The sequence below is a fragment of the Lepidothrix coronata genome, unplaced genomic scaffold (genome assembly GCF_001604755.1).
Source record: "Lepidothrix coronata isolate B3197 unplaced genomic scaffold, Lepidothrix_coronata-1.0 Scaffold77, whole genome shotgun sequence".
NCBI lineage: Eukaryota > Metazoa > Chordata > Aves > Passeriformes > Pipridae > Lepidothrix > Lepidothrix coronata.
The window spans coordinates 157,558-180,211 of NW_016690257.1; the positions used below are offsets into that span (position 1 = coordinate 157,558).

Sequence of the window (22,654 nt, forward strand, 5' to 3'; positions counted from 1 at the left end):
GCTGTTTAAATTTTAATTGGCACGAGCACGTAGGTTCATACCCAACCAGCTCCTGCCTGAGACGTTGCCATGGCACCTCCCAGCCTCTGCCCCAAAGCACCAGCGTTCAGCCCTGCCCGTGGAGCGTGGGGGGGGTTCACAGCTGGGATTCACCAGCGCGGGGCGAAACAGGCCGTTTTTATGTTCATCAGCTTCTAAAGAATCAGTGAAATCGCTGCAGTTCTGCCTAATTACCCACTTCATTATCAGCGGGGGAAAGGAACGGTGAAACTCCAGCCGTTTCCAAATTTCCCAGTTGCCTGGAGGGAAGAAGTGAGGAGCTCAAGTGGAGCTGGTTCACCAGGAGAGCGCTGGTGCTGGGTTTGGGATGTATCCTGTGACAAGACTTTCCAGCAATTCACTGCGGGGTTAACACTTCTGCAGCTGCTCATATACATATTCCCACATCCCATCCTCCTGGGTGCAGCCCGTGGGCAGGTCCCGGGGCTGTTTCCCAGTCGGAAGCAATCCTGAGCCTTTGTCTCCTTAAGCAAACTGAGCGACAACAAGAAGGAAACGCTGCTGCAAATAATAAACACAAAAAAATCAACACATTCCCAGCTTGTAAGAGTCAGCATATTATTTAATTAAAAAACCCTATTAAGATCAATGTGATTTCCCAGAGGGAAAAGATATTTAAATTATTTCAGCAGCTGATGCTCGCTGCTGTTACTGAAAGGCAGGGAGGCAGCTCTGCCCCCAACACCCCCTGCACTTGACAGCAATGAGAAGAGGAATATTTTAATGCCAATTCCCTGTGCAGTCAGGTTACAGGGCCACTTTCACCTTGATGAGTCTTCCCAAGAGGCAGCACAGGCTGAGAATTTACGACCAATTTATTCAGACATGCTTAAACATCGAGCCTTTGCAACCTAAGGTTTTTTGGGTTTAAAAGCTTTCTGACTCCTAGAATATTGCAGGAATACATTACTGGGCACTGCTGAAGAGCTAGAAAATGTAATTTTGATTTAAGCTCATCTGGAGGCAGATAACTACATCATCTGGAAGAGCAGTTTTCCTTACAAGGCACCTGACCCGTGAGGACACACCATCACAAATTATGTATTTCAATAAAATAAACCTGGTTTGTCCACAGTGGGTGTCATCAAAAGGTGTGGGTCTTGGGCAAAGTATTACTTAGAAATTAGAAGCTCTCATGGCAGCAGCAGGGAACGAAGGGTCCCATTAGCCTTTTAATTGCATTTATTCCCTCACTCTTTTGCAAGGGTGCAGGGTGGGCCCGTCAGGCCCCCGTCCGATCCAGGCTGCCAAGACGACCGGCATAACCACACTCTTCCCAGATGGAAGCAGACGAGAGACAAGCAACAAACCTGCTCTTAATTAAACATTTGTCTTGCAATTACATACTTCTGTGTAATTATCGCCATCAAGGCAAACACCAACTGGATCACACCGAGAAGAGGCAGACGGTAAAGGTTAATGGGTCCTTCTCTCCCTTCGCAATTATTCCCCAGATCTCACAGAGGGAAGGGCAGGACGTCCAGAATGCCGCTGCCACTACAAAGGAGGAACAAGCCCATTCAAGGAACAATCAGCCTGAACTAGCAGACTCTGAGATCACATGTCTGAGAGGATGGATGATGGCTTCTTCGAGGTCTCGCTCCAGGCTCGAGCACACCCAACTCCAGTGGTTGTGCATCATTCCCATGTTTTATCACCCTCAAGCTCCCATGAGGATAAACCTGAACTCACCATTAACGGTTCCACATCTCCTTCTACATTAAGTAACCCAAATTCCTTACTTTTCCCTTTCATCACGCCTTTGAAGCCATCCTCACTTCCAGCTTCTGGCTTCTCTTTAATCAGCCCTAACAGGCAACCAGGACCTCACAGAGAAAGGCTCCAAGCTGAGCCCACACGTGCTGTTTGGAGGTTGACTGACTGCTTTCCATTTCTAGCGTAAGAGCTTGGTAAACTCAGTGCTTATTTATATTTATTGGCTTACTTTGCAATAGCTTCAAGAATGGATTCCTACTTTAATCTGTGCTCTGCTGTGACCAGCAGGTCTTCTATGGCCTACCACTGCTGGCCAGCTCATTCCCAACCTTCCCCAGTGTCTGCTTCCATGGATATCTCTGCCTGTCATCATCCCAGGACTGGCACGAGGAGAAGGGGAGGCAGCGTTTAGATGCATGAGGTGGGGAAGCAGGGACATCTGGAAATTGGATTTGAACAAAATTCACCAACACAGCATCCTGAACTTCTGGATAATTCATCACATCCAGCTGTAACTGGGAAGAAAGGGACACCCAGATATCATCCATGAGTAACTAGACAGGGATTTAACGCCCTTACGCTGCCATGGTGGGTATTGTAGCAACTCTGTCAGTACTCCCGACATCCCCACACAGCTGTGCCGTGGCTGAAGGCATCACAAAAGAGCCAGACTATTAAAACAAATAGGAAAATATGGATTATTAGATCAAACATTTGAATAGTTTGAATAAATCTCAGACTTGCACAACAACCAAGCCACGCTAAGTCACCGCCTTCGCCCCAAAATTAACTCTTCAGAAGCAAGGTTATTCTCTGAACTAATAATTTTGCTGCTTTAAAATCAAAGGTTGCAGGGAGCAGCAACCTCAGAGTGTTCCCAAAGGTTAATCTGATGTGCTGAGCCACAGCTGAATTATTGATGATTAGTGGGGCAGGTTCTATCGAGGAATGAGCCCACAGGTAGGGACCACTACACCAGAAAAATCCTTCAAGCCAGCACAGCTCACATCTGTGAAGAAGCTCATCCAACTCCTGGCCTGCTCGGGCCATGGGGAAATTTAATAATTTAGGTTTCTCAGCTGCTGCATAAATATCAAACGTAAAACATTAGTTCATAATTGAACAGGGCAAGAGAAGCTGCATCAGCAGGGGGGAGTGAGTTGAGGCTGGCCAGCACAAAGAGGTAGGTGGGAACAAATTCCCCCTGAAATCTGGGAAAAAGGAAAGTGAAAAAGGCAAACCTCAGAACGGATCAATCCACAAAACTTCTACTGATCGTGAAACAGCCTGAAATTAATGCCAGGAGAGCCCACGCAGCTTCAGTTCACAAAGTGACGTAAAGGCCTGGACTCATCATCACTTATTAATCTCACATCAATTAAATAAGATGCACTACTGAACTGGGATAGAAAAACAATTAAAGCCGTTGTGTTGCTATTCCGCCCTACGATATTCCACAGGTTTATCTCTGTCGAGTAAATCCACGAAGAATTGAGGAAATGGGAAAACCAGTTTTCTAGTGCAGTTCTCCATCTGAGGAAGCTGAGGCTACCACCTGATACATCAAAGTGCAAACACAGTTATCTGGTTTCAACCAAATCTTTCCAGAATGCTGAATTTCATTCAGCTTTGAAAGCAACACGTGTAGGGATAAACTTGTTCCACGTTTCTGTCTGTACATATAAAATGCTTAATTGCCTCTGCCTATAAACAAACCCAACCATTTTAAAAGCTGTTCTGTTTAAACAAGTTTTCCTGCATTTTAATTGCATCTCAATTTTCAGAAAATTCTGTGACAGAAAAAAAATAATTAAAAAATCAACCTTTTAATTAGCAAGCACCATTGTTTCTGTACTTTGCCATGGAAAAGGGTTAGCATTTAAAGCTAATTATGAGGATAATAAGCTGCTTAAATATATATCATCTTGTTTGTGACACACAAAGACTCCAAATTTCACAGGCTAGGGAAGGCAAGCAGACCTGTGACTGCAATCCCTGTGGTTTGTCTGGATTGTGGATTGTTCAGTCCCATGAGGCACAGCAAGCACCATCCTAGAAAAAAGGTTCTAAGATTTTTAAATTAAGAGAACAATTCAGATGGTCATTTGATAAAATCGTGTATGGGAGAGAAACCTTTCTCAGCTGGGAGACTCCTCTGTCAAAGACCTCGACATCAATCACTTTCTTTACCACCCAGCTCCCTTACACAGTTACTCAGCAGCCCTGCTCAGTATCAGCTCCCTGTAAGAAAAGACCCGTGAATGACAGGAAATTCTCCTTTTCTCTTCCTCCTCATGGCTACTATGAAAGGGAACATGTGCTCTCACAGATGGAAATCACTGCCTCCTGAAACAACAGCAGCGCTAAATACTCAGGGGTGCCAGTGCTCTGAGCATTGATTTCAACAGATAATTATTTCCATTAGTGCCTCTTCAAAAGAAGAATTAAGGAGAACAAAAAAAATGCCTTTTTCTTTTTGTTTTAATTTTTAACCAGCAAAACAACAGGAACAAAGAGCATTTTAAAAAAGCAGCTTGGCTTTGGCTCAGTTTTGCAGAGGCGTGGGTCTCTGACAGGCACAAAACCCAGCTCCCCTGGGATGTGTGAGGCCTTTCCGAGCAGCACAGTCCGGTGGCTCATCAGTCCTGCTGCTGCCAGGCTTGTGCAACGTTGCTTTCTCACTGTCAAACAGCATCTCCCCCACTCTCCGACCTCCACACAGTGCACACAAGGCAACAGGAGTCAGTTTGATTTCTGACCACCAAGGCCAAACTTAACAGACTCTTCTTTCATCTCTGCCCAAGGCATTTACCACATCAAATTATTGCTGGCATCGGGTTCCCTGTTTCATCTAGACCAGGCCAGGAGGTAACCTTGCTCACTAGATACATATTCATCAACCACTCCTCCTGTTCTTCACAGCTCCTGCTGTCCTGGGGGTAGAGAGCAACAGGGGTGAAATCATGAACTGAGCTGTGTCTCAAGGAGAGTAGATTAAGGCTGTGGGAAGACAATCCCTTTCTTGTGTTGCATCAGTTCTATCTCATTTCCAGAAGCTGAAATAGCAGCAAAGATGATGGTTGGCAGAGCTGCCCCAAACACCTACAGGCACCCAGTGCCATTGCCCACTGTCTGATGGTGAACGACACGGGGAGCACTGGCCAGAGAGAAGTAAGTAAACACACAGCAGAAAACAGCCCTATTTTGAGGCAACTCCCGGAAGAGAATGTTTTCTCCCCCAAACGCTTTGGGAACACCAAAAAACTCATTTCAAGAGAGGAGACAGGAGCTCCCTGAGCCCCTGGGATGGCTGGGAATGGCTCTTTCCCAGCTCGCAAGTCAGCAAGAGCTTTTGGAGGAAGAAAGGTGGAAAGGCACAGTAAGTGACCACAGTCCAGACTTCCTTGGGAGAAGTAAAACAAAAAGAAAACGTACTGTTAGGGTAGGGAATTAAAAATAACGAGCACATTTGCGAGAATATGCCTGAGGGAAAATAGTTTAGAAAATTAAAAACTCCATAGTAACAGACTGAAAGCTGTTAACCAACAGCTAGTTAAGCACAAACTGCAATCCCCACAACAAAACATATGAAGGAGGTAAAAAAAAAAAAAGGTCATGCAGCAATTGAGATTACCCAGACCAAAACAAGTACTAGGAAAATAAAAATTAAAAAAAGAAAACAACTGTTCAAGCTTACCCAGACCAAAACAAGTACTAGGAAAACAAAAATTAAAAAAAGAAAAAAACTGTTCAGTGATATCTGAACAGAAAAAAAACTTTTGATGAAACTCTCAGGACTTTATCATGAATAGGCAAAACCAAGGTTATGTTGTATACTATAAGGTTTTGGTTTTTAATATCCAACAGAAGGAAAAGGCAATCCCAAGGATCCCAGCCTCCACCTAAGTGTAAAAAAACCACTGTCAGCAGCAACCACCCATTGGGTGAACACCGTCATATAACTTCATCTTGTTTCAGCAAGGAATCAAATGTTTTGAGAACAGCAAGTTTTAATCATTAAGAATAGGTCTCACAGAATCCCAGAATGGCTTGGGTTGGAAGGGACCTTAAAGCCCATCTCATTTCACCCCCTGCCATGGACAGGAACACCATCCACTAGACCAGGTGGCTCCGAGCCCCGTCCAACATGGCCTTGATCATCTTCCCCAATTATACTACTAATTAAAACATTAGACACCTGTCTCTCAGTCTTGTTTGCCCATCAAGTTCCTTTTCAAGGCTACCATAACTGTTCCACATGTGGGACCTCTCCTTACAAAGTGCTCACTTTTCACTTGGACGTGGTTCCTCTGGGCCTGGCCGAGGCTCTTCTTGCTTCTTCCCTACAACTTTCAAAGTTAAACCTACATAATCACAAAGTAAATGGCACGGGAAGAAAAGTCAACCTGCTGAAGCAGAAAACTCCAAAACATACAGTTAGAATAATAAGAAGAAATATTAAAAAAAGGAAATCTGGAAATTGGTTAGAGGCATTAAGAAAAAAAAACACAAATGCTTCCTTTGAGTAACCCCAGAGTCTTTATTACAATCTCCAACTCATAAACACAAAAAGAAAATTATTAACATGCAGAGCATTTAACTTTCATGTGCTGACGTGAAAATGTGATTAAAAGCTGCCTGTAAGCAGTTGCCTTTCTGGTTTGAATTTGTAACTTACCAAAAGAGAGTAGTTCCCCTCAACCTTTCAAAACAAAACTCAAATAACCTCAAGGCCGTTTGATACTGCCTCTCTTTCCTCACTCCTGCCCTTCAGGAAACAAGAGAGCTGGAAAGGAGTGCACACAGACAGAATGTCTCTCTCTTGGGCCCATGGGAAGCTCGTTAGCAGATGATGTAGCGAACCAGGTTTGAGCCACGAACTTCTCTCACTCTGTGGCAGTGCCTCAGGATGCTCAGGATGCTGTGGAAGCGCCTGTCCAGCTTCAGCTGGGTGAACGCCTTGATATCAGCCTCCACAATAAAAAATTCACCTGGAAAACAAATAATGATTTTGCCAGAGAAAGGACAGGATACACTTTTAACGTTTCACAAGTTGAGAACGCCACCTTTTCCTGACAATTCCACACACTGACGGAAAAGCTACCATCAGCAGTAGGAAGGCCTCACGCTATCTCAGGAACTTCGTTCTACTTTATAAATTCGTCATCAGAAAGAGAATTACCAGCCTTCCCATGAAGTTCAGACACCCTGCATCACCCTCAGGCCCCACTCAGTGAGCTCTGTCTCCCGGCAGGAACTCAAGTTCTGGAATTGGCCCTTTGCGAAAAGGAGGACAGAACCCTGCATACATCAGAGCCATGCAGCCCACCATTCCTTTGACCTCCATCCGATTTGGAAAAGAGTAGTTCTTCATTACTTAAGGAAACGCAAGAAAAAGACTAACCACAGAAACAGCATCCCCCCTGCAGCCTCTAACAAAATGGCACAGGAGGGTCCTGCATCAGACAGAGCTGGCAGCTCATGCCTTCTTGTAGCTGATTAACTAATTCCATAAGGAAATTCTCATTACAATTCAGGCTGCCCAGGGCAGTGGTGGAGTCACCATCCTTGGAAGTGTTCAAAAAATGTGAGGATGTGGCAGGCACCTGAGGACATGTTTTAGTGGTGAACATGGTGCTGGGATGGTGGTTGGAATTTGTGATCTTTTAGAGGCCTGTTCCAGCCTAAATGACTCCACAATCTTAAGCACTCCGTAGCTATATTCCATGGCTGTGATTTCATACTCAGTCTTTTTCCACTGCTCAGATAGGAGATAATTATAGACCTAGTAAAAAGACTGTATATTTAATGCTTCCTGTAACATGGCACAAGGTTTTAACCATGTATCTCCACAAAACTGTAAGAAAGAAAAGCAACCTGAAACCAGGGATGTGCTAATTGAGGTATAAGAAGGAAATGTCCAATTATCTTCAAGGAGGGGAGGTAGAAGGAAGCGACTCCAAGTTTAATGAGAAGGAAGACACAGGAGTAGGGGCGTTTCAGCTTGGAAAAATAAGATAGCATTCTCCCTCCTCAATTTATCCTTTAAGGCAGAGGCAGTGACATCTAAGACAACAGAAAGAAGAGGTGCTCCATTAAAGTTATTAGAAGGTCCTTCCAGTTTAACTGGAGAGAATATAGCTGATCCAAGCTGGAAAGCTGAAGCTGCCAGTAAAGGACTAAGGTCCCAGAGTATTTATAAGCATAATGTTCCCCAGAATATTCTTTAGCCAGAGCAGAAGAATAACAGGTAGTGTTTTCTCACAGACTGGTCCACTTTGAGAGTTGGTGACACGTGTCTAATAGAAAGTAGAATCTTTCAGAGACAATAACTGTCCAAACCTAGATCTCTCCCAAACAGGAAACTATGCTGTAATCTCTGAGCTTGTAACACCACTGAATTCCCATACAGATAAGAAGTGTGAAGTTTGTTTACCAGGAAAAGAAGAAAACCTGCATAACTGCTTAAAATACAAGTACCATTGGATAGAGACCATTTACAAGTTCTGGAAATAGGGCATTAAACCCAAAATGTTAGGAGCCCAGGGATAACCTGCATACTAGTTAGTCTGTTATATCAGGGGAACACCAGAATGTCCTGAATTTCAGCAAGATTTCTTCTTATATTTGCCCAGAATTCAGGGCAGCGACATTCAGCATAGCAGGATCTTTTTTATGAAGAAGTCAGAGCTGGATGAAGGGTGGTGGTTTGGTCCATGCACTAAACAACCAGCAAAACTCCCTGAATTATCTTACTGGCTGGAATTTACCCTGACAAATCAGGCAGCATCTTTTCTCATCTTGAAATCAGAGAACAGGTCAGCTGGCAATAAGCCCAGGATGGGAAACTCTGGGAATTCTAAGTAGAGGGTCACTCACAGTAGAGATTTAAGCAAACAAATCAATGAATGCACAACTCATCCTGAAAAATGCAATGGATAAAGACATTTAATCATTTTGTGCTGGCCAGATAAGAACTGCCTGACAGCCTGCCAGACCTTTTCTCTAGACTTTCTGGATGATTAGTCACAAAAAAAACCCTAAACAAAACAACCTACCACACAAACACACACATTCTATCAGATGCTGAATGTCCAACTTTCTAACACAAACAAGAAAATAAGGCTGTCTCTCGGGTGCTTGAAGAAACGAAATACCTCAATCTTTCAGATTTAAAACCCTCAAATTTCTGGCAGAAATTTCTCTCTGGCTACCTGTAGCTTTGTCAAGTTGCTAGAAAGGTTTCTTCACTGCTGTCAACGCTCCTGTGGATCATGGAGCAGCATCCCAGGCCTAGGAGGGCCTTCCTAGTGCTTAGTCTGTCCCAGTAACCATGGGCTCAAACTCCTTACTATAGGTCTAAGGACAGAAACAGTTAAACAAAAAAAATTAAGAGTGATGAAGTAAGTATTTTAAGAAATCCCAGATTAATATAAGCTATTGTTAGACTGAGGTAAAACATGTCTAGAGAAATCAAACCATTGGAGCCCAAATCAGAAGCCAGTCACATGAAGTTATCCAGCTGCATGTGTTTAGTATGATTTCAATAAAGTCCTTTAAACACTGACCTCTGTATGACACGTGAGACCCCACCTGGAGTCCTGTGTCCAGCCCTGGGACCCCAATGTAAGAAAGATACAGAGCTGCTGGAGCAAGTCCAGAGGAGGCCATGGAGATGCTCTGAGGGCTGGAGCCCCTCTGCTCTGGAACCAGGCTGGGAGTGCTGGGGGGGTTCACCTGGAGAAGAGAAGGCTCCAGGGAGAGCTGAGAGCCCCTTCCAGGGCCTAAAGGGGCTCCAGGAGAGCTGGAGGACAAGCTAACAACTTTGGACAAGGGCTGGAGGGACAGGACAAGGGGGAATGGCTTCCCACTGCCAGAGGGCAGGGTTAGATGGGATATGGGGAAGGAATTGCTGTCTGTGAGGGTGGGGAGGCCCTGGTACAGGTTTCCCAGAGCTGTGGCTGCCCCTGGACCCTTGGAAGTGTCCAAGACCAGGTTGGACACGGTTTGGAGCAACCTGGGATAGTGGAAGGTGCCCCTGTCCATGGCAGGGGGGTGGAATGAGACGATCTTGAAGGTCCCTTCAAATCCATTCAAACTAATCCATGATCCTATGCTTATCCTATAGGTCTCAAAATAAAGTGACAGGCAGGTCCATCAGATCACAGTCCTTCCCTGCAGAAAAGCTGCATTTAGAATCCAGAAGTGAGTGATGTAATCACCATACTGTAACACTGAGAGTCTTGAACAGCAACAAAACCAAAGCAAGAACAAGTTGCAGTTTGTCATAAAGTGCCTCCTGAGTACACAGTGAGTGCTCAGGGCGGAATGTTCTCACATTCTGTCCAGGCCAAAAACAGGGAGGTGGGTGCCAAGGTGTTGTCAGAGAAAGTTCTTTTTCTGTGAGACAGAACAGAGTTTGCTCCACTCTTTATGTCTGAAATTGGAAGCATGAGGGCTTTCTGAGGACATGGCCAAGCTTGACATGTGCAGTACACCCCTCCAGGAATAATTACATACTTGTTCTCAGAAGGAAAGGAATGTCAAAAAGGGGATTTTAATATCAGAGATTTACCATGCCACATATTTTTTGGAAAAACTAACCTGCAAGTAAAACTTTCTTTTCAATGGAGGGAAAGGTATTTTGGCTGATTTTCACTCCCTCTATGCTTTTAAGAGAAGAAAACTTCTTAAGACTGTCAGATGGACCTGTCTCTCCCACAGAGCCACTGCGGGACAACTGATTAGTCAGACTTCCCAGCTTCAGAACAAATTTTCAATAGTTTATGTCCATTCTAGCTTAAAAACTGAAAACACAGTTTATATGTTTCGTTTATCAAACTGGGAGTTTCCAGAACTTGTGGTGATTCCAAACTTAAATCTTTGTGCACTCAAAGTTTCTGCCACGACACGCCACGCCATGGAAATGACATGTTTTCAGTGAAAACATACAAAAAGTGACCAAATCAGTTGTGGGATAACTCTTCAGTCACAAATACTGGAAAAAAAAGTCCAGTATTATTATACTTGTGCTGCAACGTCCAAGTGTTACGAATTAGGTACTAAAAAAGGGGAAAAAAAAAGAAATACCTTTAGTATCTCTGGTTTCTTCTTGTATGAACCTGTTGTAGAGATTTCTGGTTGTAAAACACATAGATTTCAAAGGCCGATGCATGATCTTGTACTTCTCCACGACAGCCTTGTTAATCTCTTGAACAACTGCGTTAATCTGATCATACGCTAAACGACCTTTCAGATACCTACAAATAGAAATAAAAATAAAAAATCAGTAACCAGAAAGTCGCAAAGTTCCTTGTTTATTTTTCTCTTTCATCAGCCTTAACTGAACAAGCCATTCCCAGTCAGAGGCAGTTTCCTCCGCTTTGTGTTAATGAATAAATGTAGTGGTTAACTCTGTTCATTTCCTTGATTGTTTAACAGTCTTGAAGGTAAAAAAGCCACGACAAATTCTAAACCAGACAAATGAAATACTAGAAATCTAAACGAAGTATCCAGTGCTTAAGCTGTAAAAAGTCTTTCAAAATGGAATAAAAGTTGCTTTTATAGCATGCCACTTAAACTACAAACACAGAAAAATCAAGTGACTTCACAGAAAACATCGCATGAAATGAAATCTGTTTGCCTAAGAGCACAGCTTGGTTCATATCATCGCCACAAATAGCCTGTGTTTGATCTCACATTCGTTTATTTGGTGGGTTTTTTTGAAGAACTACCAGTTTTGTGTTGTCTTCTATATTTCATTGTGCAGCCTACTGAGCTGTGCAGGCACTGTTCTGCACCAGTAAGGTCCACTTTTGAACTTTCAGAGCATTTCATAAAACCAGTACTAGAAGAATAAGATCTGTTGATAACAGCCCAGAGGTACAGGAAGCACAGAAGATAAAACCAAAGTGATGTGGAAAAAGTAGAACACTGGGATAATTTGCAAGTAAGGCTATTCAGTATTTATAGACGTAAAGGCATGCCTTTAAGGAAAAGGAACAGTGCTGCAAACTGAGAAGCCATTATACAAAAATGAAATCTGAAACTGAAATAACAACACGACCCCCCAGAAAACATGGCAGTAACAGCCAGGCCAACCTGAATTATCCTCTTACCATCATTCAGTTGCTACAGCAAACCAAAGGTCTTTGGAAAACATACAGAGAATTTAAAGTGGAAGTGGCTAATCAACTACAAGTTCAATATTCCAAACCAGAATGTGGGCAGGATTTTTTTTTTACCACTGCCAACTAAAAGTAAGTGTTTGCTGTAGATTTCAATAACAGCCAGTCCCCGCTGCCAGGTCCAAACGAGGTGTGTAAAACCTCCCGAATTCAAAGTAACTGCTCTTAGTTCAGACTGAGTTTGAAACTTAGTTGCCACGAAGTTACTGGCAGCCAGCTTTCAACTTTATTGATACTTCTTCGATTAATCTAAAGTTGGATGTGCAGCCGCTTTGTAATTATAAAAACGATCTACTTTGCACAGAAATAAAAGCAGCACTACCACCCCTGAGATGCAGCCACGGCACAAACAACACATCCTACAGCCACAGGAAGGCTTTGCCTGTATGCATTAACTGCTATTTATTGCTCTGTCTGCCTCCCTTAGGCACGGGGGAACGTGCAGAGCTGCGAAGGCTCTAAGCCCAGAGGTATAAAATACCTGAATCTAAATTCCTGTGCTCCCACTATCAACAGACACTCAGTGAACACACTTAATGAAGCCAAGGGAGCACCTCAGCCCATCCCGAGGCTGAAACGGACAAGCAGGACTGGGTTGCCTAAACCTAAGAAACAAGGGCTCTGAGAAGGCCCTCGGGCATCCAAGATGCTTTAGTCTGAAATTAAACTCTGTCAAAACCAAGCGGAATTTTTATTCTGTGCATAACTAAGGATCATAAAAACTCCAGCTGTTTCATGGCCCTCTCATTTTTCTACCCAACCATGGCTGGAAAACCTGTAAATGCTGACATTTATTTCAGTCCATACATACACTAACATAAAAATACAAAGTTGAGAAGTTCCAAATCCAGACATTTAATTTAGATTTAAAAGAACTTTAAAATCTGCATCACTATTCCAAAACCAGCAAAACTCAGAAATCTTCCTTAAAAAAAAAAACCAAAAACAAAACAAGTGACCCAATTTCTTTCTTTAATCTACAGAAGCCCTTTTTCGAAGCATTTTTTTCCATAGGTATGAAAACCAAAGCACAGTGATGTCCTCCTCAGAGAAAAGAAGAGCATCAGTGTATCACATATATACCACACTAAAAGAGATAAACCTCTTAATGGCCACCACCTGCTCCCTAAAAAATGCTTAGGCTAAGAGAAACATATTCCCTCAAGTTACCATCTTCTGAAACTAGATGCTAAAATATTTTAAGCCGTAAACATTTTAGAAAGCAGCGAGAATTTTAGACAGAGAATAAAGAAAGATTCTTCCTTTGCCTTGAACTCAATGTTAACTGAGACGGATACCAAGAAATTTCCTTTCTCTTCCTCAAAAAAATGCCTTTCTGGAACAGATTTGAAGGGTAAGATAATTTGCAAGTCTCTGACCACAGAATAGAATCACACAATTGTTTGGGTTGGAAAGAACCTTTAAGATCATCAAGTCCAACTGTGATCCTAGGTCAGAACCAGTGCTGACCTGGAGAACTGGGATCTGAACCCAATCCTTGTTCATCCAAGGGAATATGTTTGGTGCAAGAAAATTTGGGTCACAAATATTTGCTGCTTAGATTTGATCAAACAGTATGTGAAATCACAAGTACTCCCTCAATCTTGTACTACAACATTGCCAGGCAACAGTAATACTGGTAGATTAATAGATCTATGTAAATTCATGTAAATCTTCCTCCACAGAGCAAACATGCTTTTCCCAGCTGAATAAAATTATTCCTAGAGCTCCACCAGCACAGTCTAAGATGTAACCTCTCCATAAGCCTGCAATGAGCAGGAAAAGGATCCATCTGGCCTCTGTCCCCATCCTCTGTGTCTGTGAACAGCAGAGGAAAACCTTCTATTTTCAAGGATGATCACAGAATCCTGTAGGCTGGAAAAGCCCTCTGAGAACATCAAGTCCAACCCTTTCCCCAGCACTGCCAAGGCCACCACTAACCCACGTCCCCCAAGTGCCACAACTACCTGTCCTGTGATGTGGAAGACCACAGCTTTAACTGGAAGTTAAAATAATATCTACTTGGAATGGTCTGTGTCTACTTCTCTTGCCAGAGCAGATATAAAAACCAAAGACTCCCATGCCCCGGCTTTACACTCCAATAATTTTATCAGGAGAGAACTACCTAAGGGAGTAAATACAAAAAATACTAGAGGTGATCTGCAGAATAAAAAGTACCAGGTGCATGCTCTTTTAAGAGATAACCAGAAGTCCTTTGTCATTAGCTCAACATTCAGGATAAGAAAGAAAATGGACACGACTCACCTGAAAATTTTGAAAGCTGCAGGAAAAATTACTGGAGAGCCTCAAGCAAAATACAGACTCAAAAACATATTTCATATTGAAACGGGTATTGTCAGGGAACACACTGAATCTAGAGCCTCAATAACAGTTTAGCCTTAGAGAAATTTCTCCTTTTTTGCAGAAATATTTATCCTTGCCCCCAAAAAGCCATTTAAAAAAAGCTATTCCCACATGACAGACTTCAGACAAGGATATCCATTAATCAGGTCCCGATGTTAGGGAAAAATACCCACAGCTTTCTATTGAAGAAATTTGGGAATTTCAGTGCAAAGCATTTTCTCCTTGAAACAAGTTTGATTTCCTTTGCTATCTGAAAACAGATTGATAAATCAAGAATTGAAGTTCCAGAAACCAATAATTGGGTCAAATAAAACCAGTATTTATGATTATTTTTCCTTCTAGCTGTAAACAAACCTTTCATCTTATGAGATCGTGGCTCTTTTTTTTTTTTTTCTGTAAGTTCTCAAAACAAGAAGAAAATTCACCTGTTAGCTAATAAATTTCTGTTCATACAATTACAGTGACTTTTGCAATAAGAAGTTTGGGGTTTAACTGATTAGCTCTGATCTTCCCAATAAAAGGGAAGACTCTATTAATTTCATTTTCAGGCTTGCCAGAGCTGCATTTCAACTATTTGGAGCTATTATCATGATGTTTCACCCTGTGGAATATTTAAAGTTTCAAGCCATCTCTGTCAGTCCCAGTTCTGCAAGAGGTCACTTTCCCAAACCTGTGTTTGCCACCCAAATTGACGTGGCAGGGTGTAAGGAAAGCCACGCTTACTTACACAGGAACAGCTTCAAATTCTTCTGCCATTATGAACGGTATTTCTTTAATGACTCTTTTCTCTTTTGCAGGTTTCTTAGCAGGTTCAGGTTCTGCCACTTTTGTTTGTTCTTCGTGTTTCACAGTTGGCACGGTGACGCTGTGAAATGAATGAATATTAAGTGTATAAATAGCAGATAAGTAGTAAGGAGAATTCCATTACATTATGGACTCTGCTTACTCACAGATGCAAATCCTAATCCATCTGTTAAGCTGGATGAACAGAATTAATGACATTCCGCAAAACAGAAATAAATAAAGCAAGCCTACTCCCATTTCAAACTGCACCCTTCAGGTGACTGCAATACAGCTCTTGGTTTCTCTGCTACAAAGACTGCTAGCAGGTGAGTTGGAAGCAGTCCAAACACAGCACGGCGCAGCTCAGAATTCAATGTACCATTACATTTCACAGAACACCAGGCCTGGCTTTTTATCAGATGAACCACAGCACAGAGCTGCAGATTTGAAATACTTCAGAGCTCTCTGAAACAAGTTCAAATCTTGGAAAGCCTGACTCATCCATTAGTCTTTTGAAGTAAAGAAATTCAACAACATCCAGCAGACTGTGATTTTTTTAATATTTTCTTTTTTTTTTTTGCAAGATCCCCAAAGTCAAAGAATTTCCTGCTCTGAGTGGTTATTAGAGCATTATTTTTCCTCTAAAGGCTCAGCTTAGAGCCTCAAACCCAGAGTGATTTCCCAGCCACCCACCTAGAGGCTCCTTGGCATGAGGACAGCAAAGAGGATGCATTTGGCCGTTGGAGCATATGGACATTATTGGGATGTGCAACAAAATTAACTAAAGCAGTACAGAGCTGACCTGGCACAAGAAACTGATCCTCCACTTTGATCTGAGCTTCCCCTAAGAGATTCTATTTTGACGTGGGGCCCCACAGCCAGCAAAGGGCACAGCAGTGCCCCATCTGCTGACCCGGGGCTGGGATTTGAGGTGTCACTTGATGTGACACACCCAAGCTCAGCGTCCCAATCCCAGGAAAGGCAAGTGCCACGGAGAGGACAGGGAGTGCCACCTGCTGGACTCCCAAACGGCCTGGCCAGTGACAGGGACGGGAGCAGCCTGACACAACCCAGAGCCCCTCTGAAACCCCAGGCACCAACAGCTAAACCTACTCCGATGTAAACATCTGAAAAACATCTGTTTACATCAGAACGACAACAACAAAACGAATCCTGGCATCCTTGGAGGTAGCAGGGAATGTCAACAAAGAGGAGGGAAAGGGAAGCAGGGGGGATTCTGGGTGGTATTGGAGGTGGGTTTGGAATGGAAGGATAAAAACAAGGACAAAGGGAAGAGAGTTCACATCTTGAAACTTCATTCCTCCCACGCTCCAGTCTCCTGGCATCCATCCTACTGCAACAATGGTTCTACACGGTTCCTCATCCCCAGGTGCTTTTGCTTTGTGTTTCCACCCAATCCCTTGACCCTGTACTGCTGCAGTGACGTGGTATAGACACAGTTCACCATGACCTGGAGGACGAGAAGAAAGAACTGACGCTTGTTTACAAAATCTAGCCTTGGCATAGTGATAAACTGCTCTCAGTAAACACCTGGGATACAAGGGCTTTGAGAAACATTGAAGTTGGTTTTTATTTCAGTGAGATTCCTCTGGTAAACAAGAAAAGAAAACCCAAAGAACGCAGGAGAGAAACAATAGCTAAAGCCATGAATCGTTCAATTCATCTGCGTGGGTGTTTTCATTCTCCTGGGGATTTCAAGGCCTGTCTCACCAGCCTTCAAGTGCTGGCTCTGCTTTCTGCATTATCTCATGACAGTCACTCAACAGTCCATTAGTACCCCCATCTCCACACATGTGGGGACATAAATGAACAGAAATGGAGGAGGTCAGTGGAGGAAGGTTTGGAGAAGAGGACTGAAAACATATCAGCAGCGATATGGTGGATTCTGATCAATTATGTCCTGTCTTGCACTTCCTTGACCCTCCACTGCACAACACGGTGAACATCAAGAACTGACAAGATGAGGACAAAAGGAGAAAGCATGCTTTGACAAATGGCATTAACATAAAATGTGTTATTCCCCAGGAGAAACCAACAACAAACTGACACTGACGGAACAGCAGCTGTGAGCTGGCAGAGCACAGTCTGTAGAAAATTATCAGAAAAGCTTGGCTGGTTTTACATATGTGGTTCTGTCCAGAACAGGAAGGACCAGCTAAAGTCATATCACAATTAACTTCTTGATCACAAGCAGGACAAGACTGGAAGGGAAATCAACATCCCAAAAGAATTTTTTTGATATCAGAGGTGGCACAATCACTAAACAAGCCTCATTTGCATCTAAACAATTTCCAGGAGCTGACACAAACTTAGGACAAAGGGTTTCCTAAATTAAGAAAGTAGGTTATGACAAAAAAGGCAGAACCCCAGCGGTAATTTCTGAAGGACTTTGATTCTCTCACATACACACAAAAAGTAACATTTAAATTGAAAAGGAACAAGACAGCTCTAGACACATTTTGAGAGACTGTCTCCCAAACTGAGGGCTCATGTCTAAAGAATTGCAATCAGAAAAAGTTCCTGCAAAAGTCATCTCTCCACCAGCTAAGACTAATTTAAGTTTCAATAAAAGCAGTACCTACACCAATGAGAATTTGCTACATGCCAACTAAAATTACATCTAACTTTTCTCTTCTGGAACCCTATTTCCACACACTTAACCTTTTGCTTTGCTGAAATACTCCTGAAGTGTTTTCAGCCTGAGGCTTGTCTGGTATCAGGAACCAGACCAAGGTATAAAGCTGAGATATTGAGGGCACATACTGGAAGCACTGAATTCAAACAGACTGATAAACTGCCTTCTGACAAGGTACAAGGCTAGAAACAAGTCCTGGGATCCCCAGATATTAAGACTTTGGAAGAAACCCCCACCTGGCATACACTAACATCGCTCATAAATAAAAAGCAATTCCAAGAGGCCAGAGAAAGAGCTGAGAAACTCAGGCAGAGTTACAATATCTTAGAAGCCTTCTGAATAACAGCTGCTGTCTCACGTACTTGTGTGCCATTCTCACACTTGAGCTACTTGATTCTGAACAGCTTCTTACTACAGCCCTCTCCAAGGCAGGGGATGTCATGGCTACCTGAAATCAATGCCAGGTTGCTGCAGGGAAAGGAGAATAAAAAACCCCTGATGATAATTCAAAGCCCCTCAGAAAGATGATCACGTTAGAGGATTTTTTTTTAATTATGTTTGGAAGGCCAGTGGTGAACTTCAGTTCTAATGACCTAGCTTTGGGATCATTTACCTGCCCTTCAATCCACAGGCACTACAGTTATAAAATCAGTGTGTTTGTGATTTTAAAGCAAGGAGTGCTTACATCCATAGAAGCCCTTGCTTTCTACTGCATCACACCTGCCGCTGGAAGCTTCCATTGGAACAACTTGCCATTTTATGGACTTCACCTGGTGGATTTTTTAGGGTGGCAGCACGAGCCTGGACAAGAGCAAAATCCAGAATCGATAGATACAACCTTGGCTCCCAAAATTTCAGAGTCAATGCAGAGTGAAAGGAGCAGAGCTCCACAATGCTGCACCCGGACACTGTCAGGAGCAGCCTGACACCCCCACGCTCATGTACCACATACCAGTTCTGAGTTGGCTTAGGCAGGTGGGGAGGAATGTGTTCAAGGAGGTGCTGTGCTTCATTTAGATCTCTCTCAGCAGCCTGCTGGAGCTCCTGAAATTGATGAGAGACTTCATCAGAAATCTGAACCTACCGACGTCAAACATGTAAAATTAGGGCAATTTAAGTTAATTTTCAGCTTTATTAAGAGGTGTCCTTTGCTCTCTCCCTGTCATCTTGCCTCTTTACCCCATCATTTCCCAAAAGAAAGTAGTAAAGCTCAGAGAAACAGAGCGAGGGGTGTCTGCCCTTGCCCTCAAAGTGCCTGAGAAGTTTGAGCAGGCAAATGCAAATCTTTAACAATACACAACTAGCAAGGTCTGGGCAGGGGAATGGTGGTAGTGAGGAAGAGATACCACAGCACACTCGCCTACATTCCCCAGAGACTGAACACATGAAGGCACTGCAGACACACACTGGAATAGATAAATATTCTAATTAAACAGTTTTTGTAGCTATTGGAAATATTTATAAGTTGAACTGCTCTTTAGATCACGGTATCTATTATCATAAAAACATGTTCTCAAGGTCAGTGATAAAGACATGCTTCTAATGGCCTTCAACTGAAGGAGGGAAGGTTTTGACTAAATATTAGGAAGAAATTCCTCCCTGTGTGGGTGGTGAGGCCCTGGCACAGGTTGCCCAGAGCAGCTGTGGCTGCCCCTGGATCCCTGGAAGTGTCCAAGGCCAGGTTTTGGATGGGGCTTGGAGCAACCTGGGACAGTAGAACGTGTCCCTGCCCCACGGCAAGGGGGTTGGAAAAAGATAAGCTTTAAGGTTTCTTCCAACCCAAACCATTCTGTGATTCTATGATTCCATGTATAAACCTTGAAAAATAAAATTATTAATGTTCATTAGCTAGAGAACTGCTTAATATACCATCAGTAAGGCTGTTTCAAGCCCCAGTTTCTCTTCTAAGAACGTGCATCCAAACATATCACTGAGGATCTGGAAAAAACCCAACTACACACTTATCAAAGATTCCTTTGAATCTTTTAGTATTTTATGAACAACAACAAAAAAAATATTACTTGTAGCAAATTCTTCAGTTTTTCTTGCTGATTAACTTCAGTTTCCATTTTATCCAGGAGATCATTCAAGAGCATCAAGTCTTTTCCTATTTTACGGACACCAAGTCTGAGGCATTTTTCTTCATCTGTCAAAGAGAGAATGTTAAGCCGCAAAATCTCCAACAAAAAAAAAAAAAACCAAACAAAATCCCATTTCCCTCCCCTCCACAAGCAGTGATTACCTACTAAGTCTACACACCCCAGTCACCATATCCTCCCACCCAGGAGAAGCAGCAAGTCAAACTGTCGTGCTCCACACAGCCAACAGAGCTCACAGAGCACAAACACTCCCCAGCACTGCCAAGGCCACCACTAATCCATGTCCCAAAGTGCAATATCCACACAGCTTTTAACTCCCTCCTGGGATGGGGACTCCAACACTGCCCTGAGCAGGCCCTGCCAGGGCTGGACAGCCCTTTCCACGAAGCAATTGTTCCCAATATGCAACCTAAGCCCCCCGGCACAATCTGAGGCCATTTCCCCTTTTCCTGTCCTTTGTTCCCTGGCAGCAGAGCCCGACCCCCCCCCAGCTCCTCCCTCCTGTCAGGGAGTTGCAGAGCCAGAAGGTCCCCCCTGAGCCTCCTTTTCTCCAGGCTGAGCCCCCCCAGCTCCCTCAGCCCCTCCTGCTGCTCCAGACCCTTCCCCAGCTCCGTTCCGTTCTACAGCCCCTCAATGTTTTTCTTGAAGTGGGGTGCAAACCGAACCCCACTGTTAATCTAATTTACCTAATTTTTTTAATTGAAAGGACTTTTTAATATTTGAAATCTTCGTGTTGATGTGTAAGCAGAGATCTTCCATCATTGTGAATGCCGTATCCTCCGCCATCACGCTGAAGGGGAACAAAAACAAAGGCAGTAATTTAAGACTACGCACAAAAGCAGAGTTTTCAGAAGGACCCCGATCTGCCAAAGAAGGAAAGGGAACTTAAATGAAGCAGTAAATGCGCTGTAATTCCCTTATATCTTACTGAATTTTGAAGGCAGGAGGGGAAGCACAAAGTGAGTGACATTAGACAATAAATTTCCCTGAACTCCGGAGATCAATGCAGTGTGTGATATCAGTGCTGCAACTCCCCATAAAACCGGGAATTATATTGAAGTGTCCACTAATCAAGGAGTTGGAAATTTACTGAAATCAACAAGAAATACCTGCTTTATCCAAAGGACTTCTGTAAGTCTCTCTCAGGGAGATTACATCAGTGATTAATATTTAAAGGTGTGTTAAAAAAAAAATAAAAAGAAAATGTGTTAGCAGAGTATGGAGGCACAAAAAAGAGCATTATATATCGACTACAGTCTACAGTAATAGAATTGTTAGCCCTATTACAGGCAATAATCGATAAAAAAAGGTTATAAAACGTGACAAACCCCTCGCATTTAACGCCGCGGCCCTGCACCGAGCGCTCACACAGCTCCCTCCGGCGGCTCACGCAGGGAAACGAAGCTTTTACTTCTCTTTTCGCTTACAACACTATCGAACCGCCGCGCTTTACTAAATCAGCTGTTAGACACACCCGCCGCTTTTACCGCGCTCCATACCTGAGGGAAGCCGCTATACTGGGAAGGATCAAGGACGCCCTGAGGGGGGACCGAGGTCACTGCCACAGGCGGCGGCGGCCGCGGCAGCGCCCGTTTCTCCTCACGACGCGCGGGACCCAGCGCGAGGCTTCCCCCGGTGCCACCCCCGCTCCGGGCGCCGCGGGGGCCGGAGAGGGAGCAGGGGAGCGGCGGGACGAGGGAAGAGCGGCGGGACGCGGGGAGAGCGGCGGGACGCGGGGAGCGGATCCCGCGGGCGGTGCCGTTCGAATCCGCCCGCGCTCGGGCGGGCGTTGGGCGGGACGGGGCGGGCGCGTGCGCGGCAGGAGGAGGGAGGAGCGTCCTCCCTGAGGAGGGAGGAGCGCGAAGGGAAGGGCGAGAGCTCTCGAGGGGAGCGGGAGCGCCTCTTAGGAGCTCCTTAAAGACACGCAGTGTGGTTTGGAAAGGACATAACTGTTTATTCTTGCGCGGGGTGCAAGGCGGAGGTTTCCACAAAAGCCGCCAAAGCGTAAAAAGTTACTTCTATATAGTAAAAAATACATGAACACGCCCTCCTAATACATAGTCTCCGCCTGCCTGATGCATATTTATTTGGATGATGTAATCCTACGCGCTGCTTGAAACACAGAAGTTCTTTCCTTCATTAAGCAACTGCTGTTGCAGAACTTATCTGACACCGTTAGTTACGTTTGCAAAAGGCGAGGAAATTCAGCCCGGGGACAAGACAACTCGATTGGAGCGGGAGGGGAGAGAAGGGGGGGAAGGCGGGAGCTCGGAGCAGGAAAGGGCGGGAGGGCGGTAAGGGATGGGCGGAAGGCTGGAGCGCCGAGGGAGCAGGGAGAGAAGGGCGGAAGGCGGGAGCGCTGAGGGAATCGGGAAAGGCAGGCGGGAGCTCCGAGAGGCGGAGGGAGGGGAGGCGAGATCCCTGAAGGGAGAGGGGAGGGAAGGCGGGAACTTTGAGGGAAGCGAGAAAGGAGGCGGGATCGCTGAGGGAGCAGGGAGAGAAGAGCGGGATCGCTGAGGGAAACGGAAAGGGAGGTGGGAGTTCTGAGAGGAGCAGGGAAGGGAGGCGGGATCGCGGAGGGAAGCAGAGAAGGGAAGCGGGAAGGGAGGCGGGAGGTCTGAAGGGAGCCAGGAGGGAGGCGGGGTCGCTGAAGGGACCAGGAAAGGGAACGGGATCGCTGAGGGGAGCAGGGAAGGGAAGGCAGGATCGCTGAGGGGAGCGGGAAGGGAAGGCAAGATCGCTGAGGGGAGCAGGGAAGGGAAGGCAGGATCGCTGAGGGGAGCGGGAAG

The 22,654-nt window shown here is 44.4% G+C and overlaps 1 protein-coding gene across 2 annotated transcripts; it reads right to left on the reverse strand.

Annotated features, from left to right (window-relative positions):
• Positions 1–6,301: 6,301 nt before the first annotated feature.
• On the reverse strand, positions 6,302–21,544 carry SKA1 (spindle and kinetochore associated complex subunit 1). 2 transcript variants are annotated; one of them, XM_017819812.1, is made up of 7 exons: positions 21,365–21,544; positions 20,552–20,655; positions 19,788–19,912; positions 18,719–18,810; positions 15,055–15,192; positions 10,867–11,036; positions 6,302–6,767 (listed from the first exon to the last, which is right to left on the reverse strand). In XM_017819812.1, the coding sequence occupies exons 2-7, from the start codon at positions 20,649–20,651 to the stop codon at positions 6,619–6,621; spliced, it is 774 nt and encodes a 257-aa protein (XP_017675301.1). In that variant the 5' UTR covers positions 20,652–20,655; positions 21,365–21,544; the 3' UTR covers positions 6,302–6,618. The 2 variants fall into 2 exon arrangements, with proteins under 2 accessions (XP_017675301.1, XP_017675302.1); XM_017819813.1 differs by lacking the exon at positions 21,365–21,544 and adding an exon at positions 21,194–21,316.
• Positions 21,545–22,654: the final 1,110 nt, after the last annotated feature.

Coding starts and splice junctions, on each gene's coding strand:
- SKA1 (XM_017819812.1), bottom strand. CDS start 20,651: ATGGCGGAGGATACGGCATTCACAATGATGGAAGATCTCTGCTTACAC. Junction 18,811..19,787: donor AACTGAAGAATTTGCTACAA/GTAATATTTTTT, acceptor CATCAATTTCAG/GAGCTCCAGCAGGCTGCTGA. Junction 11,037..15,054: donor GAATTTGAAGCTGTTCCTGT/GTAAGTAAGCGT, acceptor TTCTATTTGTAG/GTATCTGAAAGGTCGTTTAG.